At 42.0% G+C, this 24,090-nt stretch overlaps 1 protein-coding gene across 2 annotated transcripts; it reads right to left on the bottom strand.

Moving 5' to 3' along the window:
- Positions 1-1,486: 1,486 nt before the first annotated feature.
- Positions 1,487-23,825, bottom strand: scn1ba (sodium channel, voltage-gated, type I, beta a). 2 transcript variants are annotated; one of them, XM_030072181.1, is made up of 6 exons: positions 22,541-23,825; positions 11,189-11,355; positions 7,255-7,492; positions 5,073-5,214; positions 4,558-4,629; positions 1,487-4,055 (listed from the first exon to the last, which is right to left on the bottom strand). In XM_030072181.1, the coding sequence occupies exons 1-5, from the start codon at positions 22,632-22,634 to the stop codon at positions 4,563-4,565; spliced, it is 708 nt and encodes a 235-aa protein (XP_029928041.1). In that variant the 5' UTR covers positions 22,635-23,825; the 3' UTR covers positions 1,487-4,055; positions 4,558-4,562. The 2 variants fall into 2 exon arrangements, with proteins under 2 accessions (XP_029928041.1, XP_029928043.1); XM_030072183.1 differs by lacking the exon at positions 4,558-4,629.
- Positions 23,826-24,090: the final 265 nt, after the last annotated feature.

Here is a 24,090-nt window from a genome sequence, read left to right as displayed (position 1 = left end):
ACTAAATATTGTGGTGCTGCAGAGATGCACTACAAACTGTACTCTCCAAGGAAACATGTTTGCTAGTCCTCAGCACCCGGCAAAACTCATGATTTCAGTGCAAATAGCATTTGCATTAAATCGGTGAATCACAATATCCCGTCTTTCTCAATATCTGTCAAAGTAATTGCAATATGAGTTTTTTTTTTGTTTGTTTGTTTAGGTCAGATAACAGTGGATCTCAAACTGGGTCTAAAGTTTTGAAAAGCTAAAATGTGCAGAAAGTAAACATGGAAAACTGCACATGACCTGCAGTGCAAATTGACATAGGAACGTAAACAGTGGTAAATATGTGACACTGGTATTCTTCTTTTAAAATGAGCTCCCGAGCAACATGAGGCCTAAAAAAGAAGCGGCATGTGGTCGGTGATTGTTGACGGCCACCTGCTCCCACTCCCTCCCTGTGAGCGTTACGTCACAGAGGTCACAGAGGTCACGACCCGACCCCGGCCAAACAGCGCCTGCACATTAACTACTTTTATGTTTTGTTTTGTTTTCTTGCCCACACACACACCACTCAGCCATGGAGGGGATCATTGGAAAGTTTAGGAGAACATTTGAAAAGTTAATTTAATAAACTCTGGAGTGGAATGACCCGACTTCCCACTGCGGTCAGAGCAGCCCATCAAACTGAAAACTCATCTTTTACAAAAAACCAAAAAAAGTCCACGATGTTGCTTTCTCCATGCATCCTTCCCTTCTCTCTAATCGTGCACATAAATCCCCTCTACTTCCCTTCTCGTACGTGCCCTGTCCCTCATTTTATTTATTTTCCCAGCACTTTTCTCATGCACCATCACCCTAAAGCCACAGGAATCTGATCTGTGCTGTTTGCTGCTTGCATTGTCGTTGATCTGGGAATTACTGTCATCATCAGCTAAGCATCTAAAATGTCTTATTAAAAAAAGCTGTTGTGGCTGTTTTCACAGTGCCAGGGTGGTTAAAAACCCCACCTATCTGATGCTCCATGCAAATTAAAGCCAATGTTAATGCTTTTTGACCCGGGGCCTGTTTGTAACCCTCCTTCCCCGGGACGCTTGCTCACTCCCAGCCAGGCAACAAGTACCTGCACGCCTTATTTACACGACTCAGCACACACAGTTAGTCGTGCAACTGACAGCTCCACCCTGCTGGCCTTGCTGGGCGAGTGTTAAAAAAAAAAAAAAAGTGGTGTTTTCTGAAACTGCACAAGAAAAACAGAAGCGTGTGTGAGCGGAAAATACATAAGTAAGACTGAAAGTGCAAGAGGGTGTTCAACGCTTCAACAAGACCGACCTCGCTTCCAGTTGCATTTGTGCAAGATTGGAGCAATTAAAGTGACACAGGGGCTGGTTCTTATAAGTTTTATTTTTTCTATTTATCACTTTTTTTCTTTTTTGGCAAGCAACATTTTCACACCTACACATGAAGTGAAAAAGTGAGTTATATTTTGCTGAAATAAAAATAAAAAAAGTTGACACAGTAGACTAATGGTGTAGAGGGGGGAAGCATGTTTTTCAATTACTGGTTAGTTTGTTAGAGCAGGGAAAAGGTGCTTATTAAATGATTTATACCCAATAATATAAATCACCTGTATGGCCAAGGAGGGAGATAATACTTTCCTCTTATGGTTATATATATATATATTTTTATTTTTCCTGGGAAGGGTTTATCTGCGCTTGCATTCCCATCAGACATTCTGCATTTCGCCAGAATAAAAACATTCATTCTAATTTGGGCCTTGGCTAGTCAGCATCAGTAAAGCATGCACTTATATTCATTTCTTCTTTTTGTGTGTTTTTCTTTTCTCAGTATCTCAAAATGTATCAAAGCCAGTACCGGTACAAAAAAAGTGAACACTCGCATGCAGGGATGGCAGTGTTTTGCTGCCATCTGGTGGTAGCCGCTAGTCAAGACTGCCGGCTGCCAGAAAAGAGTGGCAAGTAAAGCTGTTTTACTGCATGTTCACAAGAGCTTTGCAACAATGCTACTGCTTCAACTCTGGACTTTACTCTAGGAGGCACACTGGACGGGTTTTGTGGCACATTTGCCCACAACGGTTAGATAGTAGCAACTGTCAAGCCCTTAGTTTTCTACAAAGACACCGAGACGTTTTGTGTGAAATTACACATTGACATCAATAAGAAAGTTTCCACTGTAGACAAAATTAAGCAAAGAGACTCTTCAACATCATGCCTCCAAGTAAATCGATAAAGTTGCCTTTTTTTTCTTTTTTTTTTTCTTCTTTTTGGGTTGGTGTGTGTGATGTTATTTTCAAAGATGGTGCACAGCAACAATGTGAGTGATCTTCATCTCAGGCATCACAGGAAGTCACACGATGGCTCCAGATGCGATGTGGTGTTTCTCACCAAAAGCAGGATACAGTGAAAGCTTTGATCAGCACTAACAGGTTGGACCAAATAGACTTTGAAGCAAACTGGGACTTTTCATGCATGTCAAATCAGAGTCGACTCCGTTTTTTTGTCTTCTTTTTTAAAAAAGAAAAGGCCTGGCTACTGTACAGCTGTGATAGTTTAAAGGGGCATTCCAACAAAACACACCTTTGATTGGTGGTTGTGCAAAAGTGGACAATGTTTCGGTTCTTCCCAGATCATTATTCTTATTTTTTTTTTCTTCAAATAATCAGGATTAAGTAAAATCCAATCACACATCAATGGTTTGCATTGTCTAAAATGGTTGAGAGAAAAACTCATGTCAGCAACTTTTTTTTTTTTTTTTGTCAAGTATAAAACATTTAAAACACGACTGGTAATATTCCATAAAAGCCAGAAGTAATTCAACGATGTCATGACTGCATTTTCCTTTATCTTGACAGCCAATGCCAAAACAGAGGACACATTCAAGTATCCTCCAATGAAAGTCTAAAAGTCTGTTTTAGTGGAATTCCCCTTTAACACTCCTAGTGTAACACGTCTCTCAGTGAAGTGACCGTGATCCTCGTATAAAATGCAACCCAGGTGGGAGGTCTCGCTCCTCTGGAGAGCTGCAGACAGATGCAGCTGAGTACATCGACTCTCACTCGATGTGTAACAGTCGTGACTCGAGTTTTGGCATCTGCTGCGATTAACCGACCTCGATGCTTAACATCCTCACAGCTGCTTGAACAGGAGCTGCTCTCAAACTCCTTTGTGTTAAAATGGCTGAACAAGAATAATGAACAGGTTTGCATGTACTGCCAGCTGGGATTTGACTGATTTGATGGGTTTAATGAAAAGCCGATATCGGCTTTTCATTGAAGCTATCAGCCAGTGATCAATATGATGGAGGCTCCTGCTTGATTACAGCTCCAGGAAAACAGTCTGCAAAACCTCTCAGTAGCGGTTTTTGGAAATTACTTTGTCATTTCTTGAAGATTTCAAGTGTCCCAAATGCTGTGCCAGCATTTGAATGTACACTGAATATTTGGCATTAAAATGTTACAATTTAAAGATTTAATATCAGCACAAAATATCAACTATTTTCAGCTTACAAAAAAGTCAGTATTGGCTTTTAAAAGCCCATATCAGTCAAACCTCGCTGCCAACACATTGTCTGTGATGAAACATGATAAAACGTTGAACTGACTGAAAACTAAGTTGAAAACATGACTATGACAGAACATCAGACGCATGTCTGTTTTTGACAGGCCTCTAAGCATGCAATTAGTGAATATACAGGGTATATTATACTCTCTAAGTGTTCATAATGAAGATTATCTTTGCATAATTACACACCTACAGTATATACAACTCTCTCACTCTCTCTCTTTCTCTCGCTCTCTCGCTCTCTCTCTGCCTTGTCGAACCACAACCTGGTTGAGTCTCCCATTCTGAACTTCAGAACGGCCGATTGCAAAGTCCTTTCCATCCTTTTGCAGAAAGTCAATAAAAATGCCTTTGTGAAGAGGGTTCTCCTCTTTGTGGTCCTAGTTTTCCGTCGAGTGGAGAGGATGGTGGGAGGCGAGCGACGGTCAGAGGGCAAAATAAGGAAACGGATATGTGATTCCTCATGGCAGCCTCTTTGAATCCTTCCTCGATCTGAAAGAAAAGACAAAAACAAAGAAAACTATGAAGAAAGTGAAACATAAATAAAGGTAGGGATAATCGGTAAAAGCAACGAGAACAAAAAAGACAAAAAAATCACTAACTCATACAGGACTCTTGATAAAAAAAAAAGTGTAATATGCAATGAGTAAATGTATTTGATTTTGCATAAGAGCATGAGAGACTGAGCGGAGGAAAGCACTAAAAAATGCACTACAAAAAAAATCTCCATCTTAACAAGGCATTTATTCTCATTCAGTGTCAAAATCATTTTACTCAGATGAATAATCTGCCACTGGCATGAGATAATCCCCAAAATTCTTCTTGAATCAGGTGTCATCTTCTTGTCTAGTGGGCTGATTGTCCTTATTCTGCCTCATTTCAATATATGTATACCAAGGAAAAGCAAGATTTCATGAGGCAAAATGTCTTATTAAAATGGAAACTTTTGCAGTGCGAAACCAGAAAACAACATTCAGTGAGAATCAAGACCTACCAGTGCTATTCTGCCACTTGTACCCCTGCACAATTATCTTTACTCTCCGATGCTATAGCTAAATACTCCGCCCTGAGGAGGAGAGAGGCAGACAGGAGAAAAGGAGAAACAGAGGCAGTCAGGATAGGTGAATAGAAGCAGAACGAGAAATCCATTGAGCAAGGAAAAGGAAAACGTTGGTTATTTTGAGACTGAGGAGCAGATTGAAACTGGATTTCCAAAGTGCAGCAGCAGGGAGAGAGGAAGGAGGGAAATCAGGACATTTGGACAGCCCAGTGGGATGTGGAGATGAACGGGATTGGCACAGAAAAGATGCTGGCTTGTGTGTGTGTGTGTGTGTGTGTGTGTGTGTGTGTGTGTGTGTGTGTGTGTGTGTGTGTGTGTGTGTGTGTGTGTGTGTGTGTGTGTGTGTGTGTGTGTGTTTACGAGAGAGAGAGAACAATAACATGGGCTTCCATATGTGCACTCCACGCCTGTGTGTGTTGCATCGCGTCTCCGAGTGTGCAGCCACTTACGCGCTCTCTCTCAAGGCTTCCTCTCCCGCTGCCGAGATCTTCCTGTAGCAGTAAATCATCTCAACCACCAACCAGAACTGCAGCCCGATGATGGAGACATACATCATCACCTCCGACAAGATGGATGCCATTCCCCTGGTGACTGCAGGGAGAGTGAGGATGAGATAAGGTGCAGCGTGAGGAGGGAAAAGGGGCTCAGATTTGATTTGTGCAGTGAAACGTCGTGCAGGCTGACAGATTTTCTGATTCCTGCTCCAGATGCAGTTACATAAACCCCTGATATCCACATGGGTTCAGTGTTGGGCTTCAAAAGTCCCACCGTTTCAAGGTTATTGCTAATCCCAGCCTGGCAGCGGAAAAACACCCACAAGTCAGTCTGCCTGCTACATGCAATGAATATGCAGGGGCCCGAGGACGGAGCCTTGGGGGACACCTGTACGCTTCCCAAAACATGGCAGCCAGCTGCAAAACATAACACTGCTGAATAACCCTGATAAAACCAGATTTACACACAAATAAATACCTAAGGTGGTCATATTTATCTTTCTTCTAAACAAAGTGCTGAGTTTCATTAGTATTTACATATTCAGAGTCTGGATTATAGTTCATCTTAGGAATTATCCATCCATTGTTTTTCCATACCTGATTATTCCTAATCAATGTGGCAGGGTGCTAAGCGCCTATCCCAGCATGCATTTGGTCAGGAGGCATGGAAACACCTAAGGCAGGTCGCCAGTTCATCACAGCGCTGTTAGGATTTATTATAATTTTATTTATGATGAACAAAATAATCCTCAGGATCCTGGCATCACTCCCATTGAGCAGCATTATTTATTTATGTTTATGAGTATGTTGGGTTAATTAAATGCTGATGAATTAATATAGAAAGTCAAGTTTATCAATAACTCATTTTCATAACTATTCTGTTAAAGTAGGGTTGAAAATAGGGCTGGTTTTTATAGTTACAGGGTCCACTGTACAGGATCATCCAGTATCAATAAATGAAAACTGTCCTAACTAGTTTATAATGTTTTTTTAAATGTTTTATATGATTTATTAAGTGTTTACCTAATGAATTAACTAATTGTACACAACTCATACCCCCTTACTATGGTAGTTTAATGGTAAAAAGGTAACCATATGCCTAGAAACAGTTCACCTCTTGGAAATTTCCAGTCTGTATCGGGGTTTGGAAATGTTAAAGAAGGAAACAAAATCCTTTACAACACTGCAGCCGTAGAAAAATGGCATGGAAATTGTAATTAAACAAAACTCAATGTGAATTCAATGAGAGCTTAATGATGATGATGCATAGAAATCCATAGCTACAGTCAAAAATCCCAGCTGGCAAAACATGCAAAGCTGCTTCTTTCATCCGCTGTCCACCGAGCGAGGCAGGATTTGTTCCTTTTGTTTGTTCTGGGACTTTTCAGCCGACCCAGGACAGACAGTGTTTAGCTAACACTGACACAGAATGTAATCACTTCTGAGAGCGCTGTCCTCGGCTCTTGGAGGAAAAACTCACCCTCCATGACGCTCTCACACACTGTTTGTGAGTTATTTGGAGATCATGTAGCCCACTTTCCCACTTTTACCCAACTTGTTTCATTTCTGTCTCACTTGGTGATTAACTGCATGAACGGTGTGCCTCCCTTGAGAAAATGGTATTTTGGGCTCTTCTACAAAGGATTCCTCCCTGTACGATTATTGAACCTCAGAGCAAAATATCAAATCCAGATATATATAATAGATTATACACATGTATATGCACACACACACAATATACATATATATATATATATATATATATATATACTCCTGTAAGTTGAATTATATGTATTATATGTACACAAGGCTGGACCAAGTCTGGGCATAAGGGACTGACTGCCACATAGAAATTACCTTAAAAATGACACATTATGATGTTTTGCAGATATATGTTATTATACTATATGTATAGGCTAGTCTATGCAAAGGTTCAAAGGTGAAAGGTTTATATGTATTCTATAGATGTATTTTAGTATATTTGATTTTTTTTTTATTACTCTTATAGGGTATGCAAAAGTTTCTCTTTTTTAAACTGATGTTGTTATTGGTTGTGCTTATTTTTCTAAAGATATATATATATTTCTCTCTTCCAGTGTTAGAAAACCCTGCTGGTTCCTCTGCCCTCCCTGCTTACGTCGTGGGACCACGTTCATGAAGATGGTCTTGCTGGCGTTGGTGTGGTACTCGTAGTTGGAGAAGGTCAGGATGCGGTTGAAGAAGCAGCGGTAGGTTCCCGTGTCGTTGTAGGTCACGTTGAGGATGTAGATGGAGCCGTCCTGCAGGTCTCTGGTCCGCTTGCTGCCGTTCCAGTCCAGACGTTCGGTGAAACGCTCGTCTGTGATCTCGCCCACCTCGTCCTCATAGCTGTATATCTGAAAAGGAAAATTATCGTTATTATTATTTGTTTAACGGGAAATGAGGCAAAGTAGAAGCTAGGGCTGTTTTGCATGAGGGGGGATCTGCTCCGCAAATAAGCCTGGGTGATATATCGGTGTAATATTTATATTGTGATATGAGAATATATACCGTCTGGGATTTTGATACCGCGATATATCCTGATATTGCACAAGTGTTGTGTTTTCCAGGTTTTAAAGGCAGCATTACTGTGAAGAGAACATACACCCAGCACATATTCGATAGGGAGACTCTGCTGATTATTTTAAGAACTAAAAATTCATTTTTAAGGTCATGCTTTTAATCTATTTAAGTAATGCAACTGATTTTTTTGTTTGTTTGTTTTTATATACAGTATATATATTTTTGTGTTTTTTATATCCAGAATTTGGTCCTACTGTCTGTTGTTTTTAATACCAGTACTCAACCTTTCTTATCCTTCTGTTTTTACTACTTTTTAACTTTCTAGAGTTTTTTTTATGCTTTTTTATTGTCTTAATATTTCCTATTTTAAATATCTGCCCCTTTGTGTTGGACACCCTTTTTGCTTGTAAAGCACCTTGAGCTGCAGTTTATGTTTTGAAAGGTGCTATACAAGTAAATCTTCTTATATAACCATATATTGCTTGGCCATCCTATTCATATTACTCGTGATTGTTTATGAAAAATAATGTCTGCAAGTATTTTATGAACGCATGAATAGTGATCTTTGCTGCAATACTGATATTGAGGAATTCAATTCATAGATATTGTGATATAGTCCCACCTGAGATCAATACAGGAGTTTGGTGCATAAAAGTATTTGATGCACATTTGGCTTTTTGTTTACACATCACACTAACAGTAATTCAAAAGAATATACAAAAGTTCAAAAGGTTTAAAATACGATGCAGCTACAATTTTGTAAATGAGGATAAACTGAGGGCAAAAAATGTTGAATAAACATGTAATTTTTCAGTGAGTCAAGAATCATGTACAACTGCCAGATGATATGATTATTCCATGTCTGTGTCAGAGTTTAATGTTCAGGGCCCAGTTTTGCAGAATGCACCTTTAAGGGGGGTCTACAGGAAGCCAAAATCTCATGGATCCAAATGCTCTGCTGGTGAGACCTTCAGATTCATTCAGTAAATATCCTTTTAACTGAGTTATTTTGGCGAAACATGAAAAACACCAGTAAAATCTTACTCTGATATTTTTGAGGTTTGGACAGAATTACGAATGCTGAATAAAACGGGACCTTTTCATAACTTCTTGCTGTCTTTGTTTGAGAAGTAGCTCAGAGCAGCGAGAAACTTGTAAAGTGAGCACAGTCCTTTGATCCAAAATCATCACGTGCTGTCACCTCCTGAATGTTTCCTGTCTGAGAGAGAGAGAGGGCGAGAGATGCAGCGTTGTGTCTCCTTCAAAGGCCTGCATCTGTTGCTTCTATATCGGCTTGACTAGAGAGAGATTTTCTAAAAATATGTCCCGCCTCGGCTGCATGTGCCATCTACTCCTTCTCTAGCTCCAATTAAAGAATCAAACAGCGTTACTAAATCCTGGAGAACAGGTTGGCGGACACACTCCTCTGTTAAGGGTGAAAGATTATTAAAGGGATAGTTCGCATTTTTGGACATGAAGTTGTATGAACTCCTCCCCGGCAGTGTCGTGCATGGTTACTGATTACTTAAGGTGTCCACTGGGCAAAGTTCTGCCCTCCTGAAGTGTTGAAATAGGTGCTCATTTGCTGGGGTCACAAAAATAAAAAGTTTTGCTTCTCAAAACAATGTGCATTCTAAATAGTAATAAATTTCCATCACAAAACCAACTCTGGGAAAAACTCAGACTTCACAATCACTTGGCACCATTTTGACGCTCCTTAGATACTGAAAGGGCAAATTTTTTTCTGACATTAAACTAACAACATGGTTACATTCCTCGAACACTCTGGGAAGGAAAGCTGAATGTTTTAGGAAAGCTGGGTGACTGTCCCTCCTTAAAATTTCTTAGATGTTTTTTTTCTGCTGTCACTGTTGTGTTCCCAGATCATTTTTGGGAACGCTCTGGACAGGTCACACAAAAATGTCACCAACAGGGAACCGATGAGTAACATTATTGTGGATACTGGAACATTTTGGGGATGTAACATTGCACGAAAACTTTTTTTGCTGCATTTTTCGAATGTGGTGTGTGGGTTAGTGAATTAGAAACCTAAAGGGGAACACTCTCAGGATGATGTGTGAGTGTGTGTGTTTGTGTGTGTGTGTTAGCTGGGCTTCTGTTTGACCTTTTCCCCGTCAACATTTTTGAGAACAGCTGAGGTCAAGGCTGCGATCCCTGCCCCTGCGCTCCTGTCGTCTGGTTTCTATTTTACAACATTCAAACATCTTCCACGGCTTATCTCGGATGTCATCGTGTGAGGAACACATTCCAGCTCCTGCATGTTTTTTCTCTAACTTTTTTGGACGCGATTTATAGTCTCTGGTTTGCGGTCTTATTTATTGATGTGTGTTTTTCTCTCGGATGGCAGCGTATTTCACACGAGGGTATGTAGGTGTCAAACAAACAGATTATTCAGCGTTGATATTGGTGTTCAGACTGAATGCCTTGATATACGTTTTGGTTTCCTTGTCGTAACGCCAGGTGTCTGGATCAGCTCCACCAGCGGTTCCTCCTGAAACTCGCTGACGAATGCTGATTGACTGAGCATTGATTAAATCCTGACCTCTAAACCCTCTGGAAAATTAGTGGAAGCAGAATTTATATGGGAACAGACCACTAATGGGACCTCAGCTGCTATCAGTCGGCTATAAAATGGCCCCTGTGCTTTGCTGGGTCAGGAGTGCCTAAGCGAGCGAGTGTGGAGTCTTCCAGCCGACACAGAGGAAAAGAGGCTATCATGAAAAATGCATGACTCTGCTCCCTCATGATAAATGCATTGCAGCCGTTTCACTCTGGGAGGAGAGAAGGCGACTCCCCTTCCACTCTGCAGTGGTTTGTGTCCCTGCTTTGCATTGCTTTTGTCCAGTGCTGTATCTGAGGCATGAGGCGTCTCACTGCAAAAATCATAATCATCTGAACAAGCCTTTCAGTCTCATATTCAATCTTGGAATCTCGTTTTTTTTTTTTTTTTTTTTTTTTTTTTTGTTTTTTTTGTTTTAATCCCCCAGTGGGTTGAGATAATCCCATTTGTGTCCACTGCAGCTTGGCTTGGTTCAGGATTTTTTTCTGGAAAGAAGTATAAATATGTTGAAAAAAAAATAGACTGAGGCAGATCGACAGACTAGGATCAAGAAAGTGACGCTTGATTCAAGAAAATTCTGGCAACAAGTTGATTAGCATTGCAGACAAGTGGGATTATCACATCTCATAGGAAGATTTATTCACTTGTTTTTGAGAAAAACAAGATTTTCAGCAGGAATATGAGACTAAATGACATGTTAAGATGGAGCAGGTCTTGGCATTTTCTCCAGTTTTTGTTTATGACATGAATTCCAGGTCAGTTGCCAACGTGTGGCAAAACATAGCCACACCCATTTTTTTTTTTTTAAACAATATAATGTCAGTTCCCTTCCAAACTCAATCCAGAGACTCTCCCCTCCGTCCCATCTTGTCATCATTTTACACTTTTATTGTTGTCACTTTACTGCATAACTAAGACAAAAAAAGCATGCCGCAGCAGGTTTACTCACATGAGTGTACTCGCTTTCATCTTGTGCCCTGAAGTACCAGTCGACTGAGGCTGTGGCGGGCACCTCGCCTCTCATCTTACAGGAGATGCAGCCCAGTTTGAAGCCTTCGTTGGCCACGGCCTCGGTGTCCGAGTCCACTTCCACGCAGGCTCCATGGCACAGAGACGCTACGGCACGGAGAGGATGAGCCACAGTTATGTAAAGTCCAGCGTTACTTTCTCACTCTATTTCTATTTCTATGGCACTGGGGGTTAAGTGGCAAGAGCTGTGGGGTGGCCATCATCCTTTTTTTCATGTACCCGTGGCTTGAGAAAAAGGTTGATAAAAAGGGCAAAGCACTGGTGAGTTCCAGTATCTCAATATTTGCAGGCAAAATGACTCAGCAGTACTTGACAAAACAGTAAAATGTTGTATTCACGTGCTTGTTCCCATCGCTCAAGACATGCTTGTATTTTTTTTTTTTTTTTAAATCGGGCATAGCTTTTTTTCTTGCATTTTTTTATTTCCACTCATCATTTCAGTTCGTTGTGAATTTTGTTAATCATGCTAAGCTATTTTTTTTTTCTGTTTTTGAAGTAATCTACATTTGATGTTTTTTTTTTTTAATTTGAGAAACTGAGGGGAAATAAACAGATTGCAGTGAGCGATGCTATTCTACATGTCCTTGCAGTCTGTCCATTAGTAATCGAGCTAAATTCATATATAGAATCATGACTCTATATATGCCATCATCATCATGGCACATACTGCTCATCGGCCGAGAGTAACACACCTGTAACTCCAAATGTTTCCCTTTCAAACTGCACCTTGCAGTTTCCACTGAGGCCTCAGCATCGCTCTCAACCAATGATCTTGTGCTATTCACAACTTTGACTTCTGGGGGTGCTTTTGTTTTGAATCGTAAAATGAGGGGGAGTGACGGGGAGGGGGGACAGGAAACACATAGCACAGGGCTGGTCAGATGGACAGCGACTGAAAATACCATCAAGTAGTTTGGCTGATATTGCAGCACCTCTGTGACACATAAAGTTAGCACAAAGAGAAATGCCAGCGAGAGAGAGGGGGAAGAGGGAGGACAGACAAGGAGGGAGGAAGGGAGGAGAGAGAAAGAGAGAGAAAGAGAGAGAGAGTTAGCACAGGCTTTCACAATAACACAGCCATTACTACAAAAGCACGAGGAGAGGCGGGAGGGAAGAAGAGGCCGAGTGCCAGCTGATGCACTGCAGGGAGAGAGGGAGGAGAGAAAAGGGGAGGAGGGAGGAGAGAAAGTTAAGATCACAGAACACAACAGACCAGAGGCACATGGCGTTCTCACTTAATTCAGAATTTGTTTTCACATGCATGGAGAACGGGTGGAGTTAGTCACACAGAACAGTACATTTGAGTAAAGGTGCATTAGATTCCTCCTGAAATGAACTCGCAGTTACTCTAACCTCCTGCAAAACACTGCATCTGAAATGCTGACATCATGCTGCACCAGAAAATTAAAATTTCAACCAGTGACGTCTTCACACAATCCTGCCCCTCGACCTATCCTCTAACAGTGATCCCTCTCCTCATTCTGCCCCATCTTAAAATCAAGTTATACCAGGAGATACATAAAATCAAGCAAGTAAAGTGGCACTTAATGGAGTCTTTAAAGCAAAACTAAACTTTGGTAAAGTTTGGGCAGAATAAGCTCATATTTTCACATAGTGGGGAAATATCCTCAGTAGTTATCCAAAATACTGCTTTCATGGTTCTCCATTCACTTAGCACATAAATAAACAGCAGATTATGCCAATGCAATGCATTATTATTATTATTATTTTATATTGACATAATGCTTTGTTTGTGATTGTTTATGTGCTGAAAGTGTTTTACCGTGCTATGGAAGTGAATGGGGACACAGAAATAATATTCTGGATTACCAGGGAGCACAGAGCGACTAGCGAGGACATTTCACCGCCATGTTGACTTGAATTTTGTGAAATTTTTAAGCTTTAAATAGAATTTTTTAGCGCCTCGTGGCACACAGAGGCTATAACATATCTGCAGGGAGTTGCTAGGGTTTTTTTTCGATGAATACAAGCTTATAAGCCAAAAAAAAAAAAAAAAAAAAAAAAAAGAAGTATAGTATTAGATTATTGTTACTACAGTATTGTTTTGTGATATATCACCTCTTCACCAGATGTTTATGTTGGATCTCTTCTCTATTTAGCTAGCTTAGCTATATGATGAACATGTGACTTTTTGTGTGTGTGTGTGTGTGTGTGTGTATGTGTGTATGTGTGCTGGCTATAAGCTGTGCCAGCTGTTGATGCTGCTACAACTTATTTGTTGCCAAACTAGAGCAATAAATGTCCTATGTTATGTAATGCCCTTTTAAAAATTCACAGGGTATTTTAGAGTTGGTTTTGCATAATTTTCCACATTTCACAACTCACCTGATGTTATCTTAATTAACAAATTATAGCGAACTCTACGAATTATTTGCAAAACACTATTTTGACCCAGCGCTGCAAGACATTTCCATCGGCTTCTGTCGTGTGGAAAGAGCAAAACACAGAGGCAGGCGGAGAGCAGAGGCAGAGACAGAGAGGTTAGGAGATCCAGGCAGACACAGGAGCGAGACGGTCCATGCAGAAAAACACAGAGAAGGGTTTGAGATGGCCGGCATATTGACTGCTCAGACAGAGAGAGAGAGAGAGAGAGAGAGAGAGAGAGAGAGAGGCAGGGAGGAGGTGGGACCTGGAACACAGAGGACACATTACAGTGCCAACACAGCACGCGTTTGACAGACAGCTCATCCAACAAACAGCAGGACAGGAGTGAAGAGGATGTCTGGAGACAGGAGAGAGAGAGAGATGGACATCTACCAAGATCTGTAGCATCACAGTACACACAAACAGTGTGAGCAGTCGTCCTGAGCTAAGTAGTGGTGACACAGCAAGACGTAAGATTTTGCAAGGCAAGCAGGGACGCTGCTGACTGTCCGAAGCTGAGGCAGCGAGTTGCGGAGGCAGGGAGAAGACGGAGAGGAACAAACAGGCCGGGAGACATAAAGGAGAGGCTCCAAAGTGCAAGCTGAACAGACTCAGGCCTGAACTGCCAGATCAGTGATTCTCACTAAATAAAAGGCAAACACACACACACACACACACACACACAGAGCGTGCAATATCCAAATCCATTGCGTAATCTGTGGAATACTGTGGTTCAGGGTTATGCAACGAATATTCCAGAAAAGGCAGATTAGGAGGTTTTTGCTGACAGAGAGGGGGGGCTGCCTGGCCGGCTGGTTAATCCCTCATATCAATTTATGCCACTGTATGCTCCTGGGACCGACAAAGCAGAAAAAAAGCTGACTTATCGCCTGAACTGCCCAAAAGGCTATCCACCCATGGAGGTTAGCTGGCTTAGTGAACAGCTGGAAGCTACCGGGAATACAAGAAGACTGGGTCAAAACCTAGAATATGGACCATGACTACATTTATAAAGCGGCTATTTAGACCTTGGTCCTGTGAACAGTGTCTGTACTAGACAGCAGTTTTCAAACCCTGATTATTTATACAGCTAAATAGCACTGATTTATTTTATTTATATGAAACAATTACCAGGGTGTGGACCTTGGTTTCCTCCTAGCTGGCTATGGCCATGAATATAATCCTGCCTCAATAAGGCCTGGAGGTTACGGCAATTGCAACAGAGCACAGTTAGCATTCAGAAAGCTGTTTTGAAGCCCTGAAGCTTTGAAACTTGTGTCAAGTAATCCAGGAAATATTTTGTGAGGCTCATATCAAGGCTTGTATCGATGATGTGTGTGCTGACATAGGAGCAGCGGCCAATGGGGAAACTCCAACACTCAGTTGACCAATCATTTAACTTTATCACTCAGCGACTCAGTGATGGACATTCATGTTTGTAAGGCTCGCCCCGCTGTTGTGCTCCAGCCAAAATGGATTAAGGCGAGGCCAGCCCTTCAAACATGAATGTCCATCATTCAGTCGTGGGGTAATTTCATCACTCAGCGACTCAGCGACTGAGTGACGTACACTTGCGTTTGTTTGGCCGGTCCGCTGTGGCGGCCCATCCTGGAAGGACCAAAGTTATTTGCTGTGCTAACCAGCTGAAGAAGAGCAAATGAGAGAAATGAATGAAGTGGACAGCATCAGTGCTCATGACAGAGTTTCCATAGACACGCACACACACACAAACACACATGCACACACATGCACAACCAGGGGAAAATGCCAAGCACCTGTGTCATTTCCCCAAACACTGAAGAAGCAAGAAACTTTCCACTTGAAGAAGTAGACCAGTGCACTGCTCCTCTGTGTACGTGTGTGTGTGTGGGTGGGTGGGTGTGTGTGTGTCACTAACATTTCACTCCACAAAGATGTCACATCTAGAGCAGCCAGCGCTAGTGGCTGGACAACTGATTGCACATCAGCTCATCGGTGTACAGGCCTGAGGAACTCCTGACTCTGACTTACAAACGATCTTCTGTCAGTCTGTGTTTTTCCCTCTTTGCGTCCGTTTGAAAGATTTCCTCTGTGGGGGAAGCAGCTGCTCCGCTGCTTTGGGACCACAGAACACAATCTCTGTTCATGTGTTCATGTTCACATGTGTCTGTCTGATTTACAAAAAACATACATGGAACAATGCTTCTTTATCTCTCCTGCCTCTTTATGTTCAAATTGTTGTCTGATCTTGCTTCAGGCAACTCGATGAAAAAACAGGAGAATGGCATTACTCCAAAAAAACTTAAAACAACAGCTTGCTCAGAACATTTGGGCAGAGTTGCATCACACTTTTATTCATTATCATGCTAACAAGTTTCTGCAAAAAATATTTTTAGCAGAGCAACATGCTCATACCAAAATACTTGTGAAAGACATGAGCAAACATATCCTTACCACATCCAGATAGGAGCAGCAGGCACCTCTATAAAAATCTAATTTAACCTGTTAAACAGCATAGTGTCAAAACATGTTTTTCACTTTTTCACTCTCAACATGTATTTGACTATCCTGTGAGTTTTGTGTTTTCAAAAAAATACATTTAGAATGGTTGATGAGGATGAAGACAACTGCCCTGCTGGTCTGGGTTGAAGGCTAGAGAGAATCTGCAGCAGAGCGAAAAGTTTCTCACCACTAAAGGTCGCAGTGAGGCTGTGCTGGTTTAAGTTATAATTGATAGGAAACAACATTTTAATACAGCCTGAGTTGAAACATGTCGAACCTATCCTCCGACTACAACTCTATAGAACAGAACTTTAAAATATATAGAAAGAAAACAGTTCACTGACGTCTTTGGTAGCACTTTGGCAGTTTACTAGTTACGTGGAGTACCTCAAGGCTCTATTCTGGGTCCGATTTTTTGTTGTTAAATATGCCAATACATTCACTGGTATGGCATCTCTTTCTACTGCTATGCCAATGATAGGTCTGTCTGTAAAGCCCAACAGAGTTGTTAAGTGGGTGGGGTTATTTTGGGCAGCCAGAGCTCCTGTGTTGAATCATAAGTACAAAACAAAGTGAATAGAATTGTTATTGGAAAGATACAAGAGTTTATACATAAAGACAACAGCAACAACAATTCCCACAGCGCATTGCCTCAAGACACAGCCAATTACCGAGCTTAAAATTCTGTTTCCTGCGCTGGTGAAGCTGAGGTACACAGCTGTTTGAATATTTTTCTTGGCTTTAGCTAACATCTTCATCCCAGTAACGGCCGATGAGGCCCAGGGGCACTGTAGTGTTGAGTGCCTTCACACATATTGAAACAACAGACAAATGTTACTTCCCAGAGATGAAGCTGAAACATTTAGAACAGCTGCCCATAACATCCTCCAGTAATATTTTTCGTTTATCCAGAAGAGTCCCGTGAGTCCATGTGAGTAATACTGAGGTTATTGTTGAAAGCAAAATTCCAAATCAGGGAAAGTCATCTGTGTTGATTCTCATCATTGTTTTTTCTGGTATGTTTCTTTTCATTGCTTGTTTATTCATTTGTAGAAAACAATAAAGTAAGGTTTATTATTACAACAATAATCTTAAGAGCACCTCGATTATGCTGGTTTTGGATTCCATTGACGACCCCGTTGCCAAAGAGCACTGTTCTATCACTACATGAACATTTTATTTCATGTTTATCACAGCGATGCTCGTTTCTCTCTGGGATTGATGCACAAAGGCTCTTAGTGAGTGTGAAGGCCCCTTTTTCCCCACTGATCTATTTTTAACAAACACAAAGGATGTATTCTTTCTTTTCCTAGTAAGTCTATGGCTCAATGGCCTATTCAGCTTGGTGAATGTTGTCTGACACTGCCAGAGCCCGTCTTGGCAGACAATATTTCATTATCTACATGAAGGGCTCTGGCAGAATCTCAGCAACAAAAAACGTGAAGGGATTTATGACAAAATACCACGTACCCACTGAAAAACGGCCTCTGGATTCAAGTAAACCTAAATAATACTTTTTCTTTTTGGTTATCTTGGATGTGAATTATCATCTTTTTCTCAGAGTGTCACAGTTTTCATGAAGGTAATATCTCATTTTGGAATAAATTTCTGCATGTCTTCTCTGTTCCATCTACCTCTCTCTCCACAAGCAAATTATCTGTCCGTGTCCTGATTCATAATGCTCATTCGTCCTTGTCTGCCCTTGTAAGGCTTTGACGTGGCCACACACACACACACACACACAAAAACAGACACACACACGAAACCACACACATATACACACGATGTCCAGGAGCACTACCTCAGTGAGGTAAGTGTACAAGCGGAGCGAGGCAGTGCGTCACTGCTGAGAAAGCACTGTGACAGGAAGAGCACTTACAAGCTTCATGTCCCTCCTCATTGGTCTCCCTGTCTCCAGGCTCAATGCAATCTTTCTTTTTTTCTTTCTTTCTTTCTTTCTCCTCACTTTCACCTTTTAAGAAACTCCACCACGCTTATGAAAGTCTTCTCAAACCTTTCATAAAAAAACAAAGTAAGAAAAATAAGGCTGCCATTTTTGAGAAAATAGAAATGAAGGTGCCGGCAGAATCACAAATTGGCTCATTTTGCTTGGAATTTACTATGTAACTACACTGAGTGTTGACTCACACGATGCACTCTTTCCTCCTTTCAAATCCTCCCGATCCATGGATTATTTTGGACTGACTCATTCATCACTAGTTGACATGTTGGAGATACAAAGGTTTCACCCAGCGACAAAATGTGGTATTAAAGCAGGTATTTTTGTGTATTTTAGACAAAGCAACTTTAATTCTGAAACAAGGGTTGATAATTGTTGGTGATGTTCAAATTCCACTGTGTCAACTGGAATATTTTGTTGGTGAATATACATATTGTATAGATTTTACTGATTGCAGTTCCAGATAAGTGATCAGTGATTTGTAATGGACACGCACCTTGCCAGTGTCATAACGTCAAGCTGTGTGGACACTCTTTTGATCGCCATCGATTCCCTCAAAGCCCCACTTTGCATAATTCAGGGCTTTGACTGCTGTCCTCCCACCACCCTCCACCAACTACAGGGCACCCTGGGACTGCTGACTTCTGTCTCACAGCTGGAGGAACAAGGGCTTAGGTGTGTGTGTGTGTGTGTGTGTGTGTGTGTGTGTGTGTGTATGAGTGATAGAGATGCATGTGAGGAGGAGACATGCAGCACACAATCACATCACAGCACCAAAGAGGCATATCTCAATTCGCTTCAGATTAGCAGATTAGAATTGATCCTGAGTGAGGTGTTACGTGAAATTGAATAATAAAAATGACTCAGTCGGAATCCCAATTAAAATTCATTCGTTTGGACCCGTGCAGCGTTGCAGTACATGCTACAGAGTCTTACAGCCGCACAAGAGTCAGTCGAATGCTCCTGTATAGTCTTTACAGAGGCTGCATAACCTTTTCACTGAAGTAACTTGCTCAAGCAGAAGCACTGCAACTTCAAAAGGACAGTTTGAGTGCAGTGTGTTAACTCTGATAGAGTCATAAACGGTTTTTAATGAGATGGAAATGCGTTTCCGTCTCCGATCATCATCGCTTCAATCCATACAGTGGAACACTTTTCAACTTGTCAGCTGTGTGACGACTCAGAGAAAGAGCGCTTGTCTGGAAAATTACACAGGCGTCGGTACAGATTTCAAAATACTTGCAAAAAAGTAGTCCAAATAGTTTCTAAAACATTAAACGATTAGTCATAACTGCTGCTTACTTTTCCTTTTAGCCTTTTGAAAAGACAGGCTGCGGTAATGATATGGTTTCCAGTCCGTGTGCATGCAGCAGTTCGGCTTAAGTGACGGAGTGGATTTCAATCAAATTGCTCAGGGCTAAGAAGGTCACGTGCCATTTCGCCTGCCCTTTTAACACTGACTTCCCTTGTCAATCAATTCATGCTCAAGCCATTTGCCAGCTAAATGGCTCTGTGCTGCATGTATAGGAGCAAAAGCATTTCCCTGCTGCAGCAGTTTTCAAGGCTGCCATCGGCTGCATTAGGCTTTATGGATCTCTTTGCTGGCTTGTTGTCAGGAAGCAGGGATGCACAACTCTGCCGATTGATCGGGGCAGTTTACATTAAGGAGCGATACAAGTCGGGAGCACTTAGGCTACCTTGCACATTGCTGTGATTTAGTAGGAGCTTAAGCGGGATGGAGCAGGGGCAGATCCTGAAATGTATGGCAGGCGGTGGGACTGAAGCCAATGTGCAGTCAAGTCCCATTTTTCTGAATATATGTGGTCAGTAGTTTTCAACTTTAAAACTCTCATAAAAGTCTCATATTCAGCAACATCTTATATATCTCTTCAAACAAGGTAAAAAAAAAATCTACCATGGGATAATCCCTCATTTCCAACACTAACCAACTTGTCTCCAGAAATTTCTTGAATCAAGTGTCATTGGAGGGGCTGATATGCCTTATTTTGCTTTGTTTCAAAATATTTGTACTTATTATCTCATCCCACTGGCAGATTTTTTCACTTGCTTGAAGATGAATCCAATTTTGAGACTGAATATGAAGCTACATAACTTGTTAAGATGCAGGTTTTTGCAGTCTATATTAAATTGGTGTAGTTTAGCATGCTGGGTTTCCTGATACCCCCGATGTCACTGGTCAAAATCCATCTCCATCTCTCCATCTCAGTGTGTGCCGTGCAATTTTTGCTAATGCTTTCCAATGTTATTCAAGTAATAATGCGGAAATGCTCTGAATAAATGTGCTTTTAAAAATAACAATAGCACGTTGCGATCTTTTCCTTTCCTCCTCTTTGTGGGGATTCCAGTCGATGCTCTCTGCTTTGTCTCATCTCATTTCCGTCGCCTTTGACCCGCTGCAGGTGTGCTCAGTCACTATGGTCCCTAACTATCCCACAAGCCAGGCGGCTGAACCAGCATCTATTTCTGTCACCTGGGTTGTATAACCTTCTGACTTCTCGCCTATAGCCTCTTTTCTCCCTCCACTGTCTTCTCCCAAGCGTCTATTTTTCTGCTCACTTGTAATCAAACTCTCTCCTTTATATAAACTTGCACAGCAGCTCACCTAAGACATAAAAAAACAACCTTGACAACAACAACAGCAGTAACAACGATAATGTGGCTGTGATGGTATACATTTATGCATGTTTGTGAATGCATGTTCTTCCTTTTTTGTGCTCCTGTTTAGCACCCGGTGCATCAGCAAATTCAAGATCATCCCTCCACCGCATGTACGAAAACCGTCTGCTGCTTCGTGCTGGGGTATTTCCTTTGCCAGGCGTAAATAGTGTTTGCAAATACTTCTAGCGTTTGCTTGAACCGTCTTCTTTGAGGACTAGACGGGTGAGGTCTGCCACACAGAACAACACAAGGGCTGCCAGAAATGCCCAATTCTATGTCAAGGTTACATTTTCCCCATTCATTCTGCAATGCATGCTGTATAATAATGTTTTAAAATGCAAACTTCATGGTGGCAAACAGCTTGAAATTAACTTTTCCAATGCACCGATTAACAGAGATGACCCACATAAAAACTAAATGGATGGGACACTAAAGTTTATTGGACGACGGGGATTATTTCCCGGCAGGTGATTGACAGGAACTGGAGCATAACGTAATGCGCTGCTGATATGAAAACTTTCAGCTACGGCACCATGAATCACAGATAAAACAGAAACTTTGACAAAAACCAAATTAAGGTTTGAGGTTTACTGTGATGGATGATTTCGCTCAGGCAGGTTTCATGTCTGCGGTAGTTTGTTTTTCAAGCTGTGCAAGAATGAGCGGAGGTAAATTGATTCTACTGAAGGGAGGAAAATGAGCACCGGTATCTCCAGCTACACAGACTGCATGCAGACACCCGCAGGAAGGGTGCAACCTAAACTACCCGCAAAATCTTAAAAACAAAAACACCAACGCGGCACCTCAGAAATAAATTCACTAGACATTTCAAGCACTGACACCTTGCCTGATGCAATCTAAATTGTCTCACTCTCTACACAATAATCTGACCCATCTAGTGGTGTAGCATTACTATACTTGCACAATGCTGTGAACCAAAGTCAATACGCATAGTGAAAATGAGATAAAATGCAGTGTAGGTTTCACATATGACAAACATCTTCCAGCTGGGTTTGTTTTTGTGATTCTGAACCTTGTTAGCAGGAAGAAAAATCTGTTTTGTATGTAAAGAGGTTTCTGTAAGAAATGAGTGGGTTAAAGTCACATGACCCGCCGCTGACATTCCATTCTGCTGACCACATTTTGGGGAGACCGGGAGGTCAGTCACCCTCTCTCTCTCACACACACACACGCACACACACAAAACAGAGGAACACTACGCCCCAGTTTTACAGACAAAGAGTAATTTATAATCGACACAGTTCCAGAATCTTCCATATTGCAGTGGCTGATCTGTGTGTGTGTGTGTGTGTGTGTGTGTGTGTGTGTCCTCCATTTTAACGCCACCACATGTCCTCATCTCATTACCCTGCTCTGAAAAAAAAAAAAAAAAAAAAAACCTGAACAGCTGGTTAAGGCTTTTAGTGAGCAATCCAGCACAATGATGAAACATACATCACACACACACACACACACACACACACACACACACACACACATCTGCATCTGTACACAGACACACATACAAACACACAGAGGGACAGCACACATTAAGTCACCCATAGGAGCACATATTTGCACACACACACACACACACACACATCTCCTCTCCAAAACAGAGCCAAACACCAGTGAGGAGCAACATCAAACAGCAGCAGACACCTCAACTATTGCACATTGACAACGAAAGGGACAGGATGGTGGCTCATGCATGCCAAGGCGTTGCCGTTGTGGCATCACCATGGCAACAAACCAGTGCCCGCTCACCTTGAAGCACCAGGAGGCCCAGAGGTAGCAGCAGCAGCGTCCGAACTGCAGACATCCTGGTAGAGGAAAGGTTGGTGGCTCTCAACGATGCCATCACACCATGCACACAAACACTGTCTCCTTCTCTCTCTCTCTCTCTCACACACACACACACACCTCAGACTGGAAGACACACACACACACACACACACACAGATTAACAAGACAGATCTGCAGGGTCTTGGTGTCTATTCCAGGTGTGACAACAGCTCAGCTCTTCCTTTCAGTAACAATGAAAAAGAGAAGTCTGGGCGATGAGGCAAGGTCCACTCCTCTCCTCAAGTGCTAGAGTTTCTCCCTGTAGTGGTGGGGCCCAGGGCGTAGTCTCCTCCTCCTCTTCCTCTTGTTGTGCAACCAAGGGGGTGTCCACTCGCTTCTCGGATCCCCTTTGGTACCCAAAAATGTGCCGGAAGTGATTAAAATCCCACACTCTGTTTTGCCTCGCCTCTGCACCTCCCCAGATCTAAATCACACACTCCTTGGCTCTGGAGTGTGTCCGGCCTCTGTCCCAGAGAGTGCAGGGTTACCAGACGAATCACTCCAGGCTTCGGGTTTCAGCTTCTTGTTGCTCCTAAAAAGTCTTTGTTCAACTATTTATAATCTGACACCCAAGACAGAGGAGTGGCGCACCCCGATGCAGCTTTCCAACTAGACTGTGTGCACCAAATAATGCCAAATAATGAGACGTAGATAGAGTTGCAACTGGTCAGTAAATGGCACCGTCAGTGAGTCATGCTAAAGAAAAAACTGGAAGACTTGCGCTAATCTTAGGCTGATTGTATAGGGAATGATGCTATAAGGGGTCCGATGGGGGTTTGTGCTTGCAATGGAAGACGTGCGTGAGAGCTGTGCAGTGAGCTTGAGCGATGTGCCATTCAGAGTCAGTTAAAACATCACATGCATGCCTCGGTATAAAAACATGCAGCAACACTTGCTATCATTCACTTGGTCAAGTTATGACTGCTGATATGACCTGAGCAGAAGAGGGAGGATGCTTAGATATAGAGCCACAGTGTGAGTGAAATGATCAATGAAAGTGGTGTGAAGTTTCTCTCTTGTATCTGCCTCTCTTTGGCCTTATAGGGGGAAAAAAATACAATTATCACACTGCCACTGTTATTGCTGCCTAAAATCAGGATTATTGCTTTCTTTCTATGGTCCAAACAGCAGAACCACTACTAGGCCTACATACCTGGCGCCCTTATATATGTATAATTAAAAAAAAAACAAAAAAAAAACAAAAAAAAAAAACAATACAAAACTGAGCAAATCAAAGGGAAAAACCTCCAGGCTACAACATGTACAGTGATCTAGGCCAGTGTCTGGTAGCTCCTTCTGTCGGGTTGGTCGCTTATTCAAGTGAAAACCTCGGCTGCTTGTTTACATCAGCTCTGCCGTGGCGCACCGGGGGGCTGAGCCATATGGTTTGATGTGGTGGCCTGTAATACCCTGCTGCATGGTGCTCACAGGCTGGGCTCGGCACCAGCAACACAGGTTGCCATGCTCAGGCG

The sequence above is a fragment of the Myripristis murdjan genome, chromosome 16 (genome assembly GCF_902150065.1).
Source record: "Myripristis murdjan chromosome 16, fMyrMur1.1, whole genome shotgun sequence".
Taxonomy (NCBI): Eukaryota; Metazoa; Chordata; class Actinopteri; order Holocentriformes; family Holocentridae; genus Myripristis; species Myripristis murdjan.
This window is presented reverse-complemented; position numbering and strand designations above follow the sequence as displayed.

What these genes read in the sequence shown, in the direction of transcription:
- scn1ba (XM_030072181.1), bottom strand. Translation starts at nt 22,634, where the DNA reads ATGGCATCGTTGAGAGCCACCAACCTTTCCTCTACCAGGATGTCTGCA. An exon ending in ATGAAAGCGAGTACACTCAT is followed by an intron (nt 7,493 to 11,188) that starts GTGAGTAAACCT and finishes TTTCCTTTTCAG; the next exon opens with ATATACAGCTATGAGGACGA. An exon ending in CATGAACGTGGTCCCACGAC is followed by an intron (nt 5,215 to 7,254) that starts GTAAGCAGGGAG and finishes CTCTCCCTGCAG; the next exon opens with TCACCAGGGGAATGGCATCC.